We start from the raw sequence: 21560 nt of genomic DNA, 5'->3' as shown, positions 1-21560 counted from the left end.
TTGTAAACCAATTGAGGCACATGTTTTATCACGAGAGCATCTTGCCCTGCTCTCTAGCAGACAGGCACTCTGTCTGTAGAACTGACGTCTGCGTTGGTGCAGGTCCTGCGTGCCGCGTAATGGTAACCAACCAATCAGCTTGCAGAAGCACGCAGAAGTGTTGCGCAGACTTTAGCAAGAGCGCAGCCATCATTATTTCAGTCTGTAACCTACCTACAAGAGCCATGCGATAATTCACACAAAACAAATAAGTACTCCACTGGAGCGTTTCTATAGTTAAAAGAACAGATTATACTTTTTTTCAAATGAAGTTGCAAAACTGTACGAATTAGTTGTTTTAAGTGTGGCAATATCAGAATGGAGGAGTGAATCACGTAACCCCGTTGATCGCATGTGAAAACAGATGGTAAGTCATCCTGTCGACAAGCAGATTCAGCGCAGCCATGGACGTAAAGCCAAAGGCCGAGCCCCTCGCAGACGATTGTATAGTGGCGCTCTCGGGCGCCTACTGTCCTGACGGTATGGATCCACAGAGCGACCAAGCTGCGGGTCCGACCCCGATCATGCTGTGTAAGTTGTGCCACTTCAGTGAACGCCATTGATGTTGCATTTCAGATCAGCGTAATTCGTTACAGTAATGAAGTGAAATGAAAGGTTTAATTTATTGTGGGACAAGTAATCAACGCATCCTCATTACCTCAGATGTTTGACATACCTGAATGATTAAAACAAATATGCCTATGCCTGGTTGTCTCAAGATAGCCTATTAATATAAAATATTATTATTGGGATACCGATAACATGTAAAAAGCAAATAGTATATAAGCATCAACAAACAATTATGTTCATCAACAGTCTTCACCTCCAAAGAGAACAGCAAAGTCCCCCTAGGTGAGTGACCCAATTTCCATGTATGTGCACATATATTTGGTCTGCCTAGGAATATGTGTGTGGGCTTGTTTATTTCATATTCAAATGTCTGTGTGTGTATGTGTGACTTAAGTATTCCCATTATATATATATATATATATATATATATATATATATATATATATATATATATATATATATATATATATATGATCTAAATATATATTTGAGTCCACTTGCATTTGAAATTGATGACAGTTTTTTTTCCACACTTTGTGTCTGTGTGTGACTTCAGCAGCAATGACCAACAGCTCCAGTGGTTCCCAGGATGTCCTTCCGGGTGCTGCCGGAGTGAGAGGCCAAGGCGAAGCGGTGTCCAGCTCGTCTGAATTTACCCATGATGCCATCATGCTGCTGATTGAGGCTATGGCGGCCCGCTGGGACCTGTATGGTCAGCGGGAGCGCTCACGGCTCTTCCAGAGTGTCCAGCAGGAGCTGGACAGTCACGGCTACCCGCTGCCTGTCGAGAGGATACGTCGCAAATGGAACAACCTCATCGTCACCTACAAGCGTGTGAAGGAGCGCTGCAGGGGACGTGGACAGGCCAGGACCTCATGGGAGTACTACGAGGTAAGCCCACAGTCACATGACCGCCACACAGGAATGAATCAGCAGCATATATCACAATCAGAAGAACCAGTAAATCAGAAGCACAATAAGTTTATCATAATCAAATATCCCAATCAGAATCAGTATATCTGAAGGACAATTGGTATCACCATCAAAAATCAATATCAGAATCAGAAGCACAAGAAGTAGGCCTATATATCAGAATCAGATATCACAATCAAAATCAGTGTATCAGAAGCAAAACAACATCAGAAGCACAAGAAGTAGTGCTATATCAGAATCAAATATCACACATGGAATCACTTACAGAATCCTAAACGTGTTTATTCTGGTTTCCATCTGTCTCTTTCTGTCTCGCTCGCTGGTGTCGGGGTAGGTGATGGATGCTGTGTTGGGGAAGACAGAGATCGCTCAGGGCAGCTCAGCCTCTGCCACGCTGCTGGGCTTAGCCACGACGGCCCAGGCGGCAGCGCTGTGTGAGGATCGCCCACCTGTGGGCATCTCCGCCGCCATGCCCTCCAGCCTCTTCCCTAGCAACCTAATCGCCACAGCAACTCAGGTGCCTACCTTGACCCCGCAGAGGGTTACTCCCCCTATGACGCCACCCAGCCTCGCCCCGGTCCCGCCTCTACACCCTTCTCCTCAAAACGCCCCACTGAGTTGTTCTGATAATTCTCTAACCGTGTCGTCGGCGCCACCACCACGACCCAAAATGACCTTCGCGGCCTCATCCCGCCGAAAGTCTCGCGGCGCCCCTGCAGTGGGCATGCCCACGTTTGTGAGCCAGCCTCAGGGGGGGCAAGCGGAGCGGCGTGGTGCCATGCTGCGAGGGGGTTACCTGAGCGCCCAGGAGCAGCGTGCCCTTCTGGAAGAGCAGCGCCACTGCAGGCAGGAGGCGCGGGAGCGGCGCAGGGAGCGGACCACCAACCGCGTGGCGGAGTCAGTGGGCAGGATGGCCACGGCACTGGAGCTCATCTCCTCCAAACAGGACACTATCATCGCGCTGCTGCAGAGGCTCGCCGACAAACACTGAGTTTGGACAGTCCAGCAGACAAACTAATAACCCATCTACACATCAATAAATCCATGTGTAAAACACTACATTAAAGATTAAAGGTAATAGGTTAAGGTTATTAAGGCATTAGGTTAAGACAAGAAGTAGTCCTACTAAGTGGGATTCACAAACATTGGAGGAAGCTTAGGAAAGTAGGCTATAGCAAAGTCCTTTTAGGCAAGTCCCTCCACTCGGCGGCCATATACCAACGTTTTATGGGCACTCATCGGCACAGTCTTTGGGTCGAACCGCGATGCCAAGGCTTCACGACACCAATCTTGCTCCAGCGGCGAGATCACAACACATGATTGGCACGATGTCTTCACAACACACCATATGATTGGCTCAATGTATTCACATCACACCACATGATTGGCTCAATGTATTCACATGTCGACGTTTTGCCGAGGAAGGGGTGGGATATGTGTAGACAACGGCCATATTGGCGTGACAAACTATAGCCCCTATGGAGTATTTTTTGAGTGCTGTGTCTCCTCATTAGAAAGTCTCTGGCTATAGGCCTACACCCAGAAATGTTCTGCTCTTCTTCAGCATCACTTTTTTGTATGAGGCCCCAGAATGCTGGACAAACTTTAAAAAGGGATAAAGATAGTTCAAGCTTTGCTTTTGACACTTTTAAAATAAGGGCCGCGAGGCTACCTTTAACCTTAATTCCAAATTAATTAATTTTGCTTCGTAAATTACTAACTCTTGTCTATAAGTGTGCCTCCTAGAAACCAGAGGAACCCTCACCCTGGCCTGAGGCAACAAAATGTTGCTTGTTGTAATATTTGATAGATTGATGTTATATTTTTAGTTTTCATATTGCCTGCTGGAATATGTAGGCTACGGCTATTTAAATGTTTATGATCTTTAACGTTTCTTCAGTAAAAACGGAAATGAGATCATTCACTGAAACTCGCTGAGTATGGAAAATATACAATAAAATATCTTTAAAATTAAATATTCCGATTACATAACGATATCCAATTATTTCTTTGAATTGTGTCCTATTATTAATGCCAGTTCTTTACCTCCAATCTACCTATGCTTCGAAGAGTAGCCTAAGTTGACACTGACTTAATAGCAAAGGAATTTATATTTTTTCGCATCAGTACGGTTACACGACGACAGTTATTGTAAATGTAATGGTTTTTTTTCCCCCATTATGCAGTTGTGTCATGTTCATAAGCTTCGCAGCCAGTTGCATGTGCTGTGTGAGTTTTCAACAAGACAGACAGAATCGACACAAGGCACCAACCCGTAACAAACAAGTGAAGGTAGGCTAGCGAGCTAACGTTGTAGCTACTAGCTAGTTAGACCATTAACTGTTAATTCGCTGCTATGTAGCGAAGGCTATGTGGCTATGTAGGATCTTTATATAAATGTGTCTGACAGCTCATTGTTTTGTACACCATTGATATAACGTATAAATAATCGTAAAACGTGTTACGATTATAAGCTATTGGTCACTATAGGTATTGCGTAGCGACCGCGTGGCCTAATGGATAAGGCGTCTGACTTCGGATCAGAAGATTGAGGGTTCGAGTCCCTTCGTGGTCGACCTTTTATTCTGTCCTGAAATAAGTAGAGAATTGCGACTGTGATCAGAAAAGAACCGAGAAAATCGTGCTACTTTGAGTGAATGTGTCACTGTTAACTAGATTAGTGTTTAGACGTAAGCACAGGAAGCAGTAAAACACAAGTTAGCATGTTTTCGCGTTAAGCAGATCCACGGCCAAAATAATCCAAAAATGTTTTATTATTAAATCATATTACAGCAGAGTGGCGCAGCGGAAGCGTGCTGGGCCCATAACCCAGAGGTCGATGGATCGAAACCATCCTCTGCTAGTTTTAACATGTCCAGAATTGCGCGGGACAATGGTGTCTTGGTGTCTGACAAAATGGGAAGAGGTATATTATCGTGCTTATATATCCCGTATGCACATTTTTGGTTCAGCTTTGCTGGACACGTCACTGGTTTGATCCAAGCCTGTGGCATTTCTACAGAAACGAATCCAATATGAAATTCCACATGGAAACGTATGTAAAAGGTGTTTTATTATTTGTTCCCACAAATACATAAATAAATAAATAAATAAATAAATATGACTTGGGTTTAAGTGTGAGTATTCACAGAACTGCAGTCTCTGGTTTCTTTCAAGTGATAGGCTTTGATATTCCCTGATATTTCAGTCGAAATCCATGTGCCGTGACTTCTTCAGTGCAGACAGGAGTTTCTTCTGCTTCAAGCGCTCCTGGTCTCTTTTCTCCAACCTAAAGAGAGAGTGAGGCACTTAAATGTGATTCATGTCCGATCATGTAATTGCAGTGTAATTTAACCATCATTTATTATGCAATTTATTTACTGCAAACTTGTTTAGTACCTCTGGACATTAATACAGTAGGCTACACATAATAAAATTATACTCTTTCACGAAAACACAATGACAGATGTGTCATTAACGGCAAGTCTCCTGTCAGTCAAGCATTACAATAAAAGTATCACTTAAAAAATACTATTCATATGTGATTTGCCATGTTGGCTGACATTTTTTTCCACCAAACTGTTTTTATAGCCTGGCATCACCAAACCCATTCACTTCGTGAAAAGGATCTGGGTACTCACAATTGGTAAATGTGTCCTGTCGTAGCTTAGTAATGGGTGTAGACTTTGCCTTTGCTTAGGCTGGACCAATTATTTCAATCACATTGATCAGGGATTCCCAACGTTACTTCGAACATCACCTAACCTTTAAAAACTGATAATAAACCACATCGGCAGTCAGGAAACAATGTATGCAACTGCAATTTTTTGATGTTTGCAGGCATTGCTACTACTGTTTACCCCAGCACTTTTGATTTAGAAACTAACGTCATCCCTTCTCGTCGCTGATTGGCTGCCATCCTGGTGGCTGAGGGAAATATAAATGCATTGAGAGGAGCCAGACTAGTATCTCAGTGAAATGAAAACGAGGAGTGGATGGGCCTGGGTAGCAATTAGCTGAATTCAACAAAAAAGTGTGTTGCATTAGAATTGCAAACAGAATGTGTACTGAGCTGTTTATCAGGCAATGAGGATGGGCAGCCTCGGACTGGGGGCCTTTCTGAAACTAGTTACTTCGCCCTCTCCCTAGCCACTTGCACTCCGTTTGCGCGTTGCATGGAGGTTCTGCCATATTAAGGGCCATCCGAAACCAATTACTGTTGGTAATGAGTTATAAACCCTTCAACGCCAAGTGAACACCGATGCCCCCTTGTCAAGGGTGTGTGTCAATTGATGCGGCACGTCACAAACGCTTCATACAAATGTAAGTTCCGTGTGAGTACACCTGTAAACAAATTCATGCATAGGCTGCGTCAGGACCTGTTTCCGCTAGGCAGAGACGGCCTCGATCTGTTCCTAGAGGATTTCTGGTTGAAACGTTCAAAACCAACGCAGATACTTTGAAATTAAAATGAATCGGCCTTTAGCATAATGCTCTACGAAATGTACTTTTTTGTCTGTCCCCCAACTTCATCATTAGGTCAATGTTGTTTTCTGTGTCACTGGAAATGCCTTAGGAACGCTTGTTTCTACAGTTGAAAGGGTCTATAAAGAAAAGCTCAGGTGCAGTGCAGTGCTCTATGTTGAATACTATTTAGTGCTGAACACAGTGGCCAGCATGGCACAAATGGCCTCGAATCTGAAATGTCCTTCGGGGGGCTGGGATGTTACCTTTTCATCAGACAGTGAGAAGGAGACTCAGACAGATAAGAAGGAAGTGGAAGGGCACACATCCACTATGTGCCACTAATGATACTGCACTTTCCTATTTTATAATCTAGAGATTCTTGGTGTATATTGTTTCTGTGTGGGGTTATGGGTGGTATGGTAGTGGTCCAGGATGGTAGTGGTCCTGTTGTTGTCTGTTGTCGGCAGGGTAGGAATTTCACGGCGGCCACGACGGCCATGGTGCCGTGAGGCCCCTTTGAAAATCAGAGGTTTACAGGCCACGGTGGCCTTGGTGCCCCCTTCTTTCAATATTCTGCTTTGTGTCTGACTAATAGCGATTTTTATTTAGCCTATAGCCTGTCAAAATAATCTTTGCATTCACAGCTCAAATTAATTTAGTGTACAGCAAGAAAGAAAGTGCGTCCAAATTCACCCATTCTTCTCAGTTGAACTACTTGCAAAGTAGCCCACTCATCACACAAACATCACAAGTATCACATCACATGAAAGAGCTTTTTCTCAGCTTTTAAACGATGTTAGCCGCTAATTGCTGTGGTGAACAGTTCGCGAGAAAAGTAAGAATTCTACTTAAGGTTCTGTGCCCATCTCCCTACCCATTCATCTCGGTGGAATACTTCACAAACCCTTCGTTCAACACATGACAAACTGTATATCAGAATAAACAGCAGACCTTACCGAACTCAAAGGTGTAAAGCATTCCCTTGTACAGTTAGACGTTCCAGAGTAATCCAGTTTTGAATTTGCAGCAAATTTCAACATGCATGGATATGGCTTTAAGTTTTACAATGTGTTTAAATTGTTCTACGTGATTTCATAATGGGCCAAATGCAAAATAAATGTTACAAATATCGCCTAATATAGGTAAATATGAATGTTACAAATATCGCCCAGATATCGGTAAATATTAAAATCAGAGGACAGCTGACTAAGAGTTTGTGAAAGTAGCCTTAATGATCACAAAATGCTAAGCATGCATCTAGGCTATTTAAGTTTCTTGAAGCTGAGCTGTGTTTAAATTGTTCAACACATGATTTCATAACAGGCCAAATATAAAAAAATAAATGTTAAATATAGCCTAGATATCTGTAAATATTAGATGATCAGATGATTTACAGATGATTTACAGATGATTTTTTAATGTTAAATGATGCCAAGACAGAGATTCTGGTTGTAAGCCTTAAGGCCATGAGACATCACTTTCACCCAATTCTAACCTCCCACTTGGTAAAGCCGTGTGAGGATGTAAAAAATGTAGGAGTGACTCTTGACTCTTGATCTTAACTTTCAAAAACATATATCTAACATTACCAAAACAGCTTTCTACCACCTTAGAAATATTTCTAAAGTCTGTGGCCTCCTGTCCTTACAGGATTGTAAAAAATTAATACACGCTTTTATCTCCAGTCGTTTAGATTACTGTAACACACTCTATGCTGGTCTAACAAAACAGATGCTAAACAAACTTCAACTTGTCCAAAATGCAGCTGCTAGAATACTCACTAGAACATCTAAATTTAATCATATCACCCCTATTCTTAAATCCCTTCACTGGCTCCCAGTTAAACAAAGAATTGATTTTAAAATACTTCTTCTTGTTTTTAAGTCACTAAGTGGCCTTGCCCCACCCTATATTTCTGATATGATATCTTTTTATGATCCTACCCATCACTTAAGGTCCTCCAGTAAATGTCTCCTCACGATCCCCAGAATCTGTGCCTTCAGAATAGCCTACCTCTGGAATTAAGGTCATCACAATCAATTCTCACTTTTAAAAAGGGACTTAAAACTTATTTATTTTCTTTAGCTTTTAATTCATGACTACAGGTCTCTGCTTTTAAAACACTCCATTTTATTATTATTTTTTTTTTATCTATTAACTTTCTTTTTGTTTTTGTTTTTTTCTTTTCTTTTTTTCCTTTCTTTGTCTTTTCTTTGTCTTTTGGATAATTTAATGACTTGACTTGACTACAGTTCAATTTAACATGTCATGTTTCACATTTTTATAGCCTACTACTGTATAGTTAACTTTGGCCTTGGTGCCCTGACATGTGGCCTTTGTGCCCCCCACCAAATATGCCCAACTGAAGGCCAAGTGGCCTTGCCCCTAAAATGGTGAAATTTCAAGCCTGGTCATCGGTCTATCTGATAAGCTGTATGGTGCAAGATTAATATCTATCTATCTATCTATCTATCTATCTATCAAGTACTTTACGAGAAAAAGCTCCATAATAAAATGTCCATGTCTTTTTCTTTTCCCTTTTGCTTTTGCCCCTGCTGCTATCACTTTACACATACACATAGGCACACACTATTAACACTCATGCATAACATGTTTCCCTCTCCCCTCAAACACCCCTTGACAAACTAATGTGAATCTCAGATCATTCTACTCAATCGCTAATAATACATCCTTGTGCTTGTCAACTGTCTTGTCCCTCTGTTGTCTGTCTGTCACCTTGTCGTGTCTTATGTTATGTGTTACACTCTGTATGTGGTGCTATAATCTCCCCTCCCCCTAGGTACCCAGGGTCTCACTAAAAAAAAAAATTTCCACACAGAGTCAGCACTGTGTTTGTATGCTCTCCCATGAGAAGGAGAGCTCTAGGCTGGGGCGTTACCGTTGGGCCCTGAGAACGAGGTCCTCTTCGGAGGGCTCTGGAGGCGTGTAGCTGGCCTCTGAGATCATGTGGCGAATCTTCTGGACACAATCGGCCAGGTTCCTGTGTTGACTGCGACTCACCTCTGACGTGACCACAAGTTCCCCTGCCTTGTTCACACGAGTCTTATACTGGGGCAGGAGTGAGAGTAAGAATGAAGGACTACGAATCAGGTACACAACTTTGAGTTGAACATTGGGGGTTGAGCCCCCCATTTCATTATGATGATTATTGGGGCGGTTGCACTGGCCAGTTTTGACTATTGGTGGGGTTATAAACCCCCATCATGCCCCTATATATTTTACGCCTGTGTTGTGAATGAATGAATGAATGAATGAATACATAATGAATGATCACAGGGAAATTACCACAAACATGCTTTACACCAAAAGTTATGTATAACTGAATACTTATGTATTATAAAATGAATATTCTTGTCCTGAAAAAGCTTTCTGGAGGATCAGTGCCACTCACTCACCCTTTGCAGAAGCTCAGTGCGCACCTCTGCTGAAATCCAATCAGCCGTTTGCACATGGAAACGAACCTCTGCTTTGGAGTTCACTACACACATACACGTGTAGGCATACACAACTCACACAGACAAACACACACACACACACAACTCACACAGACACACACACACACACACACACACATAATTAAGCTCTAGAGCTAGTTAAATGATACACAGAAATACAGAAATGTCACCTCGAGAGTGAAGCTCTAAAAACACACACACACACACACACACACACACACACACACACACACTCTCTCTCTCTCTCTCTCTCTCTCTCTAATGTGCATGTCGTCTCTATCATTCAATTTCATTATTCATTAGGCTACCTTTGTTTACATGTTGACCACCGGGTCCACTGCTTCGGCTATAGCTGATTTTCAAGCGATCTGGAATGACATTAACAAACACAGATAAGATAACAACACAGATAACAAATAAGAAGCATGAACTGAATAGGTTGACGTTTACTGTTTTGTAGAATGCTTCTTCAAATCAGTATAACCAAGCAGACCTATAGAAAACCTAGTGAGAACTACAGATAACCAACAGATAACCAAGTGAATACTGAGTATAACCTACACACCAATTGGAATATCCACGAGTCCACTTTGATCCTGCAATAATAAAGTTTTTTAGAATTCAAACATGACTCAAGCAAGAGACCTATACAGTCAATCAAGAAACGTGCTTAATGTCAGTAGCCTACAAACAATTACGAAATATGTTGTTTACAAACGTTATGACACAGTATAGCTGAAGGAACACCTGAGGTATTGGTCATGGTAGCTGCTAGTAATAGGACTGTGTAGGTTAGCTTGCCTGGTCACGGTCATTGTCAGAGGATCTGCTGCTCCCATACGGAAAACTCTGTGAGAGTCGACACTGGAAGGGAAGTGATTTGTTGAAAATAAAAGCTTTATGCCCAAACTGCCGTACAAGAAACATAATCTACGAAATACAAAGGCCACATTCGGAAAACGTTCACTTCAGACACTCAGAAAGTGTAGTAGTATGACAGCATTTCGGATGACCCCAGTGTTGTTTCCGTTCTCCGCTCTCATTGGCTATAAATACGCATGCGTATTTGAAATGATACTATTTGTCTCCCTCTAGTGGCCTCTCTTGTGGACTGCATACTTATTTTCGGGAGTTTGCTACTTTCTTAATTCTCTTTATCCTAACAATTATGACAGACAGACAAAGCAAGCTCGTATACAAATCGATGATTGGATATTGGTAGTCATTCTGGAATAGGCCTACCTCTACAGAAAAGTACAGCCCATTGTACCGTTAAGATTAGAGCTCACATTTTCAGTCTGCAAATGCATCAGTATCAGGCTGAATAACAAAATATATCCAGTGAAGAAGGCATGACTATTAGGACGGATCTACTTTTTAATCTGATAGCTATAGGCCTAATCGTCTCTAAATTGCAATGACTATGCTGTACAAAATCCAGGCCGGTAACAGCACGATGTGCTTGGGCCTTCTCCGTGCTTTGCCAAACCCCGAGCAGCAGGTTATTTACCCTGGAGCTGGTTGGCTATGCTGTGTCACACTAACCAACGGGATGCATACATTTAGGATAAATTAGCCAGTCGCGACGCCTCTGCATTGCAGAGAACAAGTGTAAAATTTGGGGAAGGTCACGTTAGCAGCAACAGCAGGGAATGTGACTGAGTCTGTGTGTGTGTGTGTGTGGGTGTGTGTTGTGCTCTAGCTACTGCGCAAAACCTCAGTCCGGATTTAAGGCTGACGTCAGAGGAGCCATTAGCGCGCGGTGACAGTCGGGTCTGGGAAATAGAACAGCGCTCAGCGCGAGCATCCTACAACCGGGGAGAAAGAGGGTAGAGACGCGGAGAGGATGTCGTGTGCGCCGTTACACAGCCTAATATTATTTAATCTACAAAAGCGGCACAATTGCACAAATAGAGATAGGAAAACCGACTAGAGCGCGAGAGTATAGAGTAGGCTAGATAAATCGTGTCCTCAACCCACCGGATTGAGCTCGTCAATCAAAACAGCGGATGGGGAGCCCGTGAGGCTTAGGCATTAGGAACAGCAACTAATCCCGTGAACATACAAAAAAAATAAAAAATAACGGATAATATTGCATCGAAGCTGAACATGAAGACTTTCAGGATCTAACAAAAGCGAATTGTGCCGATTCGGGTCGAACCGAGCTCTCTGTGGTATGTTCAATCAGTTGAATTTAAATTTTATATCGAAATGGGAGCTTTGACAAGTAGACAGAACGCAGGAGTGGAGGAGGTCGACATACCGTCCAATTCAGTATACAGATACCCACCTAAGACCGGTAAGTACATCTCGCCACAAACACAAAGAAAGCATTCCTTTTAGTCGACATTTGCCCTTGCCAAACGAAGTGTATCCCAACAGTTTACTTTAATTTATGACCATATCGGTCGTCGCTATGTATATGTTAGCATTCTTTGACAAGGTTAACTCGTAATATCATAGACATTTCCCCTAACGCTGTAACGCACGCCTTGGACACTGTTGTCCTGGGCTACTTGGGGTGAGCTTGCGACACCGTGAAGATAAAGGTATAATGACTCCCGTTTGTTGTAGCCTAGGCCTATTTTATGGTTGGAGTACCAGAACTCGTGCACGAAGGCACTGATTTGGATGCGAGAGGTGACGGCCTAAAGGCGCCCCGCGGATATTGATGGGTGGCGTGGTAATACCATCAAGACACGTCAAATCAATACCATCAGGACACACAGTGCTCTCGGAAAGTGAAACTACGAGCTCTGATGAAGTGAATGATTCGGTGTCTCAGAACTCAGGAGACATATGAGTAGGCCTACTACTCAACCTCACACACCTCAGAGCTGTAGAGAGGAAAGATGCCAACTACAGGTGTTAATGACACAAGTGCAAACAACATAGACTGAGATCTGTGGACAGCTAAGTTTGTCTCAGGCTAAATGGCCCAAGACAATGTGTAAATAATAAGATGCGGTCGTTTTGATGAACATGAACTTGTGTTATTCCCTCCAGGAAACCTTAAACATTGAGACATAATTATAATCCTTCAATAAAGTACAGTAGAGGTTAGCCAAGCATCAAAGGTTTGCATACAGAGTAAAACGCGACACACACACACACACACACAAACTGCCAGGGTTGGTCTCTATAACTGATGTGCATGTGCCTCTGTCCCTCTGTAACAGGAAGTTACTTCGCCAGCCACTTCATCATGGGCGGGGAGAAGTTCGAGTCAACCCACCCCGAGGGCTATCTCTTTGGGGAGAACACAGACCTCAACTTCCTAGGAACCCGGCCCGTAGCGGTAGGTCACCTGGAGAGCATTAGTAGTAGCCCACTCCTGCAGGTGCAGGCTGCTGTGTGTCTGTCAGACAATGGTAGGGGTTAGGTCCAAATAAGAGCCACATCAGGGCCAGGTCAGGGGGTCCATGACAGGCTTGGATCAGGCCTTGATCAGGACTAGAGTAGCTCCACTGTGTAATGTCACCTAGCATACTGGCTGTTTCTGACAGCTGAAAGACCTACACTTGTAGGATGGAGATGCATACTCTGCATAACCTTCTAAAGTAGGCAGGTGTTGGTTGCCGTATTTAGAATGTTCAGAAGACCAACTTCCAAGTCCACACTGCCCATACATTAATTGAAAAGAAAGACTCAAGAACATATCAAACTCAAAGAACTCCATCTAACAAACACCAACAAATAAACATCTATGTCTGTGTCTTTGTGTGTGTGTCTGTACGTGTGTTTGTTCGTGTGCATGACCAAATCATGTTTTTGCGTATTCTTGGCTGTTGGCATGAAAGCTCTTTCTGGTCATCCACTCAATTATATTTTAAGGCAGATCGAAGACTTTTTTGGTTTTGTGGTTTATGTTTTGAAAGAAGTCTATAAATGGTAGTGATGCAGTGATATATTCTGGGAGTGTGCACGATTGGATGCACATTCACCACAATCTGCTGCAGAGAGCTCTGCCAATGAATCCCTTCTCCTTCTCTCTCTCTCTCTCTCTCTGTCTCTCTCTCTCTCACACACACACACACACACACACACACACACACACACACACACACACACACACACACACACAGTCAGTCCCTCACATGTCACATCTCAGGATACATTACACACACACACACACACACACACACACACACACAACGGCTGGCTGTGGGGCAGATCCTGTCCCGGCCTGGCTCAGACCCATGGCAGGGGCAGTCTGTCTCCTGGGGCATGTGAGTGTGTTCCTGGAAGGAAGCAGCCTTGAAGGGCTGGCAGGTTCTTGGAGTAACCTTGAACAAGAGAGTTGAAGAGAGAGAGAGAGAGGAAGGAAGAGACTGAGAGACTGTTCTGGCCCTGATGTGGCCCAGGTGCATCGGATCTGGAGCTACTGCAGACTGAGCTTTTAAGTTCTCTGTGCAGCAGACTGAGCTGTTCGTCTCTGTGCTGCAGACTGAGCTGTTCGTCTTTGTGCTGCAGACTGAGCTGCTCTCTGTGCAGCAGACTGAGCTGTTCGTCTCTGTGCTGCAGACTGAGCTGCTCGTCTCTGTGCTGCAGACTGAGCTGTTCGTCTCTGTGCAGCAGACTGTTCTGTGCTTTGTGCTGCAGACTGAGCTGTTCTCTGTTGCCTGGCCATGTCGGTGCTACACGAGTTTATCAGGGATTAAGCAAGCACTACTTTGGACATTACGGTTCTACAGGTTCTGCATCTACAGTAGACAGGGGGCCCTCAACTAATCATGCAACTTGGCCCCTAGGAAAGTCCCATAAGCTGACAGAGCTCAGGCAAGAAAAAGCTGTCAGATAGTACACCTCCAGGTGTGCGATTGGTGGAGAGTGTTACGAGGAGACTGTGAGAAGAGCTGGGGTTAGGAATGAGTGTGTGTGTGTGTCTGTGTCTGTGTCTGTGTCTGTGTGTGTGTGTCTGTGTGCCTGTGTCTGTGTCTGTGTGTGTGTGTGTGTGTGTGTGTGTGTGTGTGTGTGTGTGTGTGTGTGTGTGTGTGTGTGTGTGTGATCATTGGGTGTGTTAGCATTAAGTCTGTGAAGATGTGAGTAGTTAAAAATGTGTTTTTGTGGCCAGTGTGGAATCCGTTGTGTGTGTGTGTGTGTGTGTGTGTGTGAGAGAGAGAGAGAGAGAATCACCATGGTAATGAGTCATGTAAATGACGAAACCTGCTGCAGTCTCTGATATCCAGTATGAGGTGGTTCACTGGAGAGTGACCCACCATCAGGAGACAGTGTGACCGAGTCAGGCGTCCTCAAACTGCCATCCCGACGGTCCTCTCCTAAATCTCCCTATCCCCAGAGAGACACGACCAGAGCCAAGTACTCACCACACCAAGGTCATCATCGGAAACGCTCAAAGAGTGCATGTCCCCGTGAGCGGGTACGGCCCAGCTCTGTTGTAAGGATAAAAGCTCTTGACTGATGAATACATGTTTGTTTGATTCTTAATGCAGTTTTTTCTCAATAGTTTTTCATACTTTAAGTCTCAATATCATGTCCACTTTTTCAAACCTCTTAACATGGTGTTTTACAAACACACCTGAGCACTTCAGTTAAGCTTTGTAGTGTTTCCCCTAGAAATTTTTCCAGCAGCGGTGCTGTTGATCGTAGGAAGCCCCCCACCCCAAAAAAAGAAAAAGAAAATGAAAAAATTACTCCTAAAATGGTGACTTCTGGTGGATTTTGTCGAAAGGTAATTGACAGATTGAGTTACAAATTATGACATAACCATCAACACAAGCATTTACAAAGCATGATTATTGTAGTACTTGAACAGGATTATTCATGTTTTTCTTTCACCTTTTTCATTTACATTATTAGTAATTATTACTAACATTATTATTAGAAATTGAAATAAAACAAAAATGAAATGGCACAACACACACACAACAGAAAATTATTATTTACAATTAATTACAAAAAATAAAGCTTAATCACAGGCCACTGTACAAACTATTACTATTTAGAATGTACAGTGCTGTGCATAAGTTAAGACATTTATTTATATAATAACATTTATTTATTTACCATTAATGATACATTCAAAAAGAATTGATGTCCTTAAAGGTTTGATTTTTGCTCTTTTTTTAATTAAGCATTAAGATCAATTTCTAAAAGATAAGAATTGTATTCCTCCTTTTAGTCAATTTTAGCATGGGTGTCTTAACTTTTGCACAGCACTGTATAAACTATAGACTTCTCTTTCATGTCATTACACTGTATTAGTGCTGTGCAGGTCGAATTGAGTGCCTGTCACTTTAAGGCTTGCTTGATTCTCACGGTTTTAAGCTAACTTAGTAGTAGCGTTGTTGTGCATCTGTGCATAAGTATATGTGGATGAAATTGAATTATGTTTTCCATGTCATTTGGTAAAATAAATGCTCAAAAGCCTAACGACTCGAAGAAAATCTATCTTGGATTATAGGAGATAAGTGTCTTGTATCATTTCTATGATTTTGGTGAGCTCTACAGGAATTACAAACTATCTCCAGATGTAAATGGTTGCGTATATTATTACTCAAATTCAATTAAACCCACCATAGGCTAGACCTTAGTTTCATAGCCTAGGTATGTTAGCAACACAGGGCTTGAAAGCATTGACTGTATAACAAACAAAAACGAAACAATGCGTGGAATTCATCTGGGAATAGGCTACTGAAGGTAGGGGCGAGCTACCTCGCTGGCGTGTTTAATCTGGTTCCTTGGTTAACATAATGTAGGCTACGTTTTTTTGCACAAAATTGCATCTGCTAATAAACTTAAACATAAACACAAACAACGTGATCTCCTGTGGAATCCCTGACTGCGCCTTCAACGTTAGCCTACTAATATTTGTTGACATCAAACCTGAACGAACGGCAGCTGTTCCTTAAGTTCACTTGCGTTTTTTTTTTTTTTCAATTAGGCAACTTTTTTGCAGTGGCGCTTGAATTCCAGGAGCGGCGCTGCACCGCTGCTGAATACATTGTACGGGAAACACTGCTTTGATGCAAAATGCACTACAGCCATCAAACTTTTTGGCAGGGTTTGAGCTATGGGTTTGAACTAAATGTTATGATGAGCTAAATGAGCTAAATGTGTGGAAGTTTACACACACACACGCACACGCACACACACACACACACACACACACACACACGTGAAGTTTACAGCCTTCACACATGCTAAGATGTGCTCAGAGTTCCAATTACTCTAATACACAGACCTGTTTTATTGCAATGCCTGTTACATTTATGTATGTATGTATGTATGTGTGTGTGTGTGTATGTATGTATGGCTTTTTGGAGATGGTAACAACACATTTCCCTTGTTAGCAGTAAAGACTATCCTGTCCTACTCTATCCCTGTTAATCCTTTCAATTTCTGACATTGCCTTTATATCCCTAGAAGAAGATAACAAGCCAGCATCTGTGCGTCCGTTTCCAGGTGTATTCATCTGCGTGACTGCGTACCGTGAAACTGAGAGTTCTTTCTTGAGTAGCACACATGTGGTGAACATGTTGAGCTTTCTGTTGGCACCGTGGGAGCACTAGGGGTTTGTTTGTGCTTGTTTGAGTTCTGCTTCTGGGCTCCTCTACCTCTGTATGTTGGCTAATGTTATTTTTTTTACCATAACTAAGGTGAAGGAAAGACCTGTAAGTTAAGTCACTCTCTCTTTCTCTCCCGTTCGCTCTCTCTCTCTTACTTACACACACACACACACACACACACACACTGTGCGCTCTGTGTTCAAACTGCCCCTCAGTGCCAGGGCTGCAGAGAGGGGGGAGTGTGGCGGGGGGTGGAGGAGAGAAGCCGGCATGGTGCCAGGCACTGGCCTGCGGGCTGGCAGGCCCACTCACTGGTATGTTTTAGCGTGGCATAATTGTGCCATTTTCACACAGAAGGCAAACAAACAGTAAAGGTGACATTATGCAGATGGGAGAGAGATTCTGGCTCCAGTTCCAACGCCCAATGCAGTGGGTTCACAGAGTTCTCCAGGGTAGGGGGGAGAAGTGGGAAAAGAACAACATTCCTGGCAAAAGCTGTGTGTGTGTGTGTGTGTGTGTGTGTGTGATGTCAATATATTTGGAGTTGTATTTTGCCGATTGTGTATTGATTGCTCCATATATCTTATTGTATGTAGCACATATTTTTCTCCTGTGGACCTGCAAGGGGAGGGGCCAGAGGATGGTTCATTTGGTCGTTTGTGCAGCTCAGTAGTGTTTCAGTTTCAGTCCTAACCTTAACTGTGCCAGATCAGGGCCAGATCACAGCCGGATCAGGGCCTGTTGTGGGTTGAGCTGCTGTCCAGCTGGGCCTTGTGTTTGTGGTGTGAGTGAGGCCTCAGGAGACGGATTTGGATCTGCACACTCACTTCTGCATGTGATGTGTGTCTGCGGAGTCTGAGGAAGAGCATTCTCTCTTACCACCCTGTGTGTGTGTGTGTGTGTGTGTGTGTGTGTGTGTGTGTGTGTGTGTGTGTGTGTGTGTGTGTGTGTGTGTGGGGGTGCATGTGTGTGGTGGTGGGTAATTGTGTGTGTGACTGCATTTAAGTGTGTGTGTGTTTGTGTGTGTGATGGAGGGGATGAGACAGTTGAGTGGGGCTGGGATTAGAGAGGCAGCTTACTGCTGCAACACAGAGATGCATTCAGGCAGCGCAGCCAGAAAGCACTCAGTGTGTGTGTGCGCGTGTGTGTGTGTGTGTGTGTGTGTATGTGTGCACGTGGCACAGCCTGTGCCGGGTTTTTTTCCAGAGCGTCTGAGCTACCTCACATCACCACTTCGGTTAGACATCACACACACACACACACACACACACACACACACACTTTCTGGACAGATGAGAAAGTGAGTTGCAGAAATGCAGAGGTCACTGCCTCATTCAGCAGATGTCAAGAGGCATCAGCAGGACCACCGCCTCCTGTGTCAGTCAGTGTCACTCTACAGCCATCAGCAGTGACCTACACACACTCAGATATACACTCAGCCACACACATACACACACACACACACACACTCAACCTCAAACACAGACACAGACGCCCTCACACACAGACACCCATGTGCCCAAACCCCCCCTCACACACACACACACACACACACACACACGTCTTTATGCTCTTGAGTGTCAGACTGAAGCTGTAAGCTAAATAGTGTGCGTGGACAGGAGAGGCATGTTTGTAAGATACACATAAATACAGACTCGGAGTAAGATAAAGGCCAATTCAGGGCCAGACTAGGGCTACATCAGCGCCAATTCAGGGCCACACCAGTGCCGATTCAGGGCCAGATTGGTTTCCAATTCAGGGCCAGATCGGTTTCCGAGTTAGCTGCCAGGATGCATCTGTCAGAGGAGTAGAGTAACGTTTTTACTTATTAACTGAATTCATTTGGCTGAAGCTCTTGTCCAAAGCAATTTATCGAACCCACACGTTGTCGGTCTACTGGCTAATGTTAATGTGATAGACTGTAAAACTAGTCCAGTATATCAAAGGTGCAGTCAGCCAACTACTCTAACAATCCACTAGCTGCCCGTGTAAAAAATATTGTCTTTGCAGGCAGCCCCTATAGCTCCCAAAACTAGAACCTAACAAAGTGGGGCAGCCTGTGCCCAAAACAAAAACAAGAAAACAAGTTTCTCTGTGGATACTGAAGGGAGGGGTGAGCTACCTCTCTGGTGTGTTTTGTTTGGTCCTTGGTTAAAATATAATGCAGGTTGTTTTGGACACCCGCTAAGAATATAAGCATAAACATGAAATACTTTAGTCAAAACTATACAATTATTTATCAAAACTATATTTTGTTGTCATATCACAAACACATCCATCATATGATCTGATTATGTTTAAATCAGTTACACACAAATGTTCTCAATACAAAACAGATTTTCCTAGGATATAGTGTAAGCTTGACCCCCCCCTCAGAAATATTGTTCAAGTAGGATTAGATGATAATTTAGAGGACAAGAATATACTGACCAAACATGACACATAAGACCAGACCTGTGCACTGAGGCTTTTTTTCCTCTACACATTGTGAAGTATACTACAGTTTTTCTTCATCTGCTTACACACAAAATCTTTGCATATCATATCATTTTTACAGTAAACATTTCACTATAACCCCATATAAAACCATAATCCCATACCAAATCTGCAAAACCATTCACTAATTCTCTTTTTTTTTTTTTGTAAAAATGTGTGTGTGTGTGTGTGATGATATCCACAGATTCACAATAAAAGCTCGTCTTCAGGTACTACCAACAAAGTCCAACTTAGCAACATGGTTTCCATCCGCACATGAGCCGTTTTGTCTACAACGTCACAGCCGGCAAAGGGAGACGATCGCGCACATCCTTAATGGCTGCGCTGCCTACAAAGGACTGTACATCCCGCACCACGACCGTGTCGTTGCACTGTCAGTGAAGGAGCTCCGCAACAATGGCAACTTTACTGCAATCCATCACAACGAAAAGATCCCCCCCCCCACACACACACACACGAACAGTGCGCTACATTGGAAACTGCCATAAATAACTTACCAAATACACCCGACATAGTTGTAATTAATGAACACACCAAAGCCGTTACAATAATAGAAATTGGTTGCTCTTTCGATGCTTACATGGACTGCTATGCTTCAAAACTGTTAAAATATCAACCATGGTACAATGTTTTCAATGACTCTGGCTACTCCTGTAAAATCATTGCCCTCATTTTTGGTAGTTTAGGCCATGTGCACAAGATGTGTGTGTGAGGTCTGCAGATCTGTGGACTACATAAGAACAAGGCCTAAAAACTGACAAGATATTGCTCTGTATCAGCAGTAATTGGTAGCCTCTACATATGGAGGCTTAGGTGCCACCTTTACCCTTAATGTGTATAATGGACTGGGATATTGGCTGCTACTCTGTCAAACTTGGATTATGCCATGATATATGCTTATCTTGTAATCCAAAGAAAGAATTTGTATGTGTGTGTGTGTGTCTCTCTCTTGGTCATTGGATGATGTATGTAGGGCTCATTGCTACCTCTGTGTGGTGAGCTCATGGCTCTAGAGATGCTATTGTTCTTTTTATGGCTGTAGACATGTAATAGAGATGTTATTGTGTTTGTCGTCAACAGTTTCCCTATGCCACCCCTCCCCCACACGAACCAGTCAAGACTCTACGCAGCCTCATCAACATCCGCAAGGACACACTACGCCTCGTCAGGTCAGAACGCTACAGAGATAACTCTGTCTCTCACACACACACACACACACACACACACACACACACACACACACACACGTCTATTCATCAGGTTAGACTGATGATTACATACCTTTCCCTCACACACATATACACACACACACACACACACACACACACATACACGCAAAGACACCCTCTGCCTCAGATCACTCAGAAGTTGATTCAACTATTGTTGCTTAAATCTGAGATGTCGATGTTGGTGCATTTGTCACATTTTTAAAAGTGACATCACTTCAGAGTTCTGTATACTGACTGAAGTGAGACAGAAATGCTTTTACTGGTAACCCATCTTTGTTACAGTTTTTTTCCAAATGCTAAAATACAATTTTGCAAACTAGGCTGGTTTTATCAAAATTCATATAAAATGAATTTTTATAAAATACCCCATATATCCTGCAAAATGAAGCACTGCAACCAAAACTACATATAGCATTATCAAAATTAAACTTTTGCACCACATGGCACACACTTCATTCATATTACCAGATTTTTGTCTAACCAACTACACACTGTTGGGCATAATGAAAAGCACTCTCATCTTTAGTATGCTTTGCCATAATACTAAAATAGTTCAAATTGTAGAAAATTCTTCACATGCACAGAAATATTTGCATATACACACACATGCTGTTGAAACATTTGTATTTTGTATTTTTCAACAAACATGTAATTGCAACTATTACCAGCCTCCAAGTGTAGGGGAGCTTGAGGCATGGCACAACCACGTTCCCTTGCTTCATCTTAAAATACAAAGAGAACGGACAAGGCAAGGTTCAGCTGTTGCACACTGGCATTCTATTTATTAGTTAAAATACTTAATAAGCATAAATACTTAAATA

The 21560-nt window shown here is 43.0% G+C and overlaps 3 protein-coding genes and 2 non-coding genes across 15 annotated transcripts in view; 4 read left to right on the top strand and 1 right to left on the bottom strand.

Annotated features, from left to right (window-relative positions):
* Positions 1–196: 196 nt before the first annotated feature.
* si:ch1073-357b18.4 (uncharacterized protein LOC797129 homolog) lies at positions 197–2817 on the top strand. 2 transcript variants are annotated; one of them, XM_048246519.1, is made up of 4 exons: positions 197–570; positions 856–891; positions 1169–1500; positions 1877–2817. In XM_048246519.1, the coding sequence occupies exons 1-4, from the start codon at positions 444–446 to the stop codon at positions 2531–2533; spliced, it is 1152 nt and encodes a 383-aa protein (XP_048102476.1). In that variant the 5' UTR covers positions 197–443; the 3' UTR covers positions 2534–2817. The 2 variants fall into 2 exon arrangements, with proteins under 2 accessions (XP_048102476.1, XP_048102475.1); XM_048246518.1 differs by having other exon boundaries at positions 1166–1500.
* Positions 2818–4044: 1227 nt separating this feature from the next.
* Positions 4045–4117, top strand: trnar-ucg. The gene has a single exon. It is a non-coding gene; the product is annotated as a tRNA-Arg (tRNA).
* A 216-nt stretch (positions 4118–4333) lies between these two features.
* trnam-cau lies at positions 4334–4405 on the top strand. The gene has a single exon. It is a non-coding gene; the product is annotated as a tRNA-Met (tRNA).
* Positions 4406–4598: 193 nt separating this feature from the next.
* Positions 4599–10510, bottom strand: mrpl58 (mitochondrial ribosomal protein L58). 7 transcript variants are annotated; one of them, XR_007193698.1, is made up of 7 exons: positions 10287–10510; positions 10051–10081; positions 9794–9853; positions 9426–9538; positions 8909–9078; positions 5184–5316; positions 4599–4831 (listed from the first exon to the last, which is right to left on the bottom strand). XR_007193698.1 is itself a non-coding variant. In XM_048245403.1 (6 exons), the coding sequence occupies exons 1-6, from the start codon at positions 10410–10412 to the stop codon at positions 4747–4749; spliced, it is 585 nt and encodes a 194-aa protein (XP_048101360.1). In that variant the 5' UTR covers positions 10413–10510; the 3' UTR covers positions 4599–4746. The 7 variants fall into 7 exon arrangements, 6 of the variants coding, with proteins under 6 accessions (XP_048101360.1, XP_048101361.1, XP_048101362.1 ...); XM_048245403.1 differs by lacking the exon at positions 5184–5316; XM_048245404.1 differs by lacking the exon at positions 5184–5316 and having other exon boundaries at positions 9426–9508.
* Positions 10511–11113: 603 nt separating this feature from the next.
* Positions 11114–21560, top strand: part of rnf157 (ring finger protein 157) — a 34257-nt gene continuing 23810 nt past the window's right edge. For 2 of the 4 annotated variants that reach the window (XM_048245402.1, XM_048245401.1), the window contains exons 1-3: positions 11114–11784; positions 12665–12783; positions 20591–20679. In XM_048245402.1, coding sequence (XP_048101359.1) covers positions 11697–11784; positions 12665–12783; positions 20591–20679 — 296 coding nt within the window. In that variant the 5' untranslated portion in view covers positions 11114–11696. The remainder of the gene's footprint in view (positions 11785–12664; positions 12784–20590; positions 20680–21560) is intronic. The other 2 variants (XM_048245400.1, XM_048245398.1) reach the window with 1 other exon arrangement.

The sequence above is a fragment of the Alosa alosa genome, chromosome 6 (assembly GCF_017589495.1).
Source record: "Alosa alosa isolate M-15738 ecotype Scorff River chromosome 6, AALO_Geno_1.1, whole genome shotgun sequence".
NCBI classification, from domain to species: Eukaryota; Metazoa; Chordata; class Actinopteri; order Clupeiformes; family Clupeidae; genus Alosa; species Alosa alosa.
The sequence above is the reverse complement of the archived record's forward strand: the minus strand, read 5'-3'. Positions and strand labels throughout refer to the sequence as shown.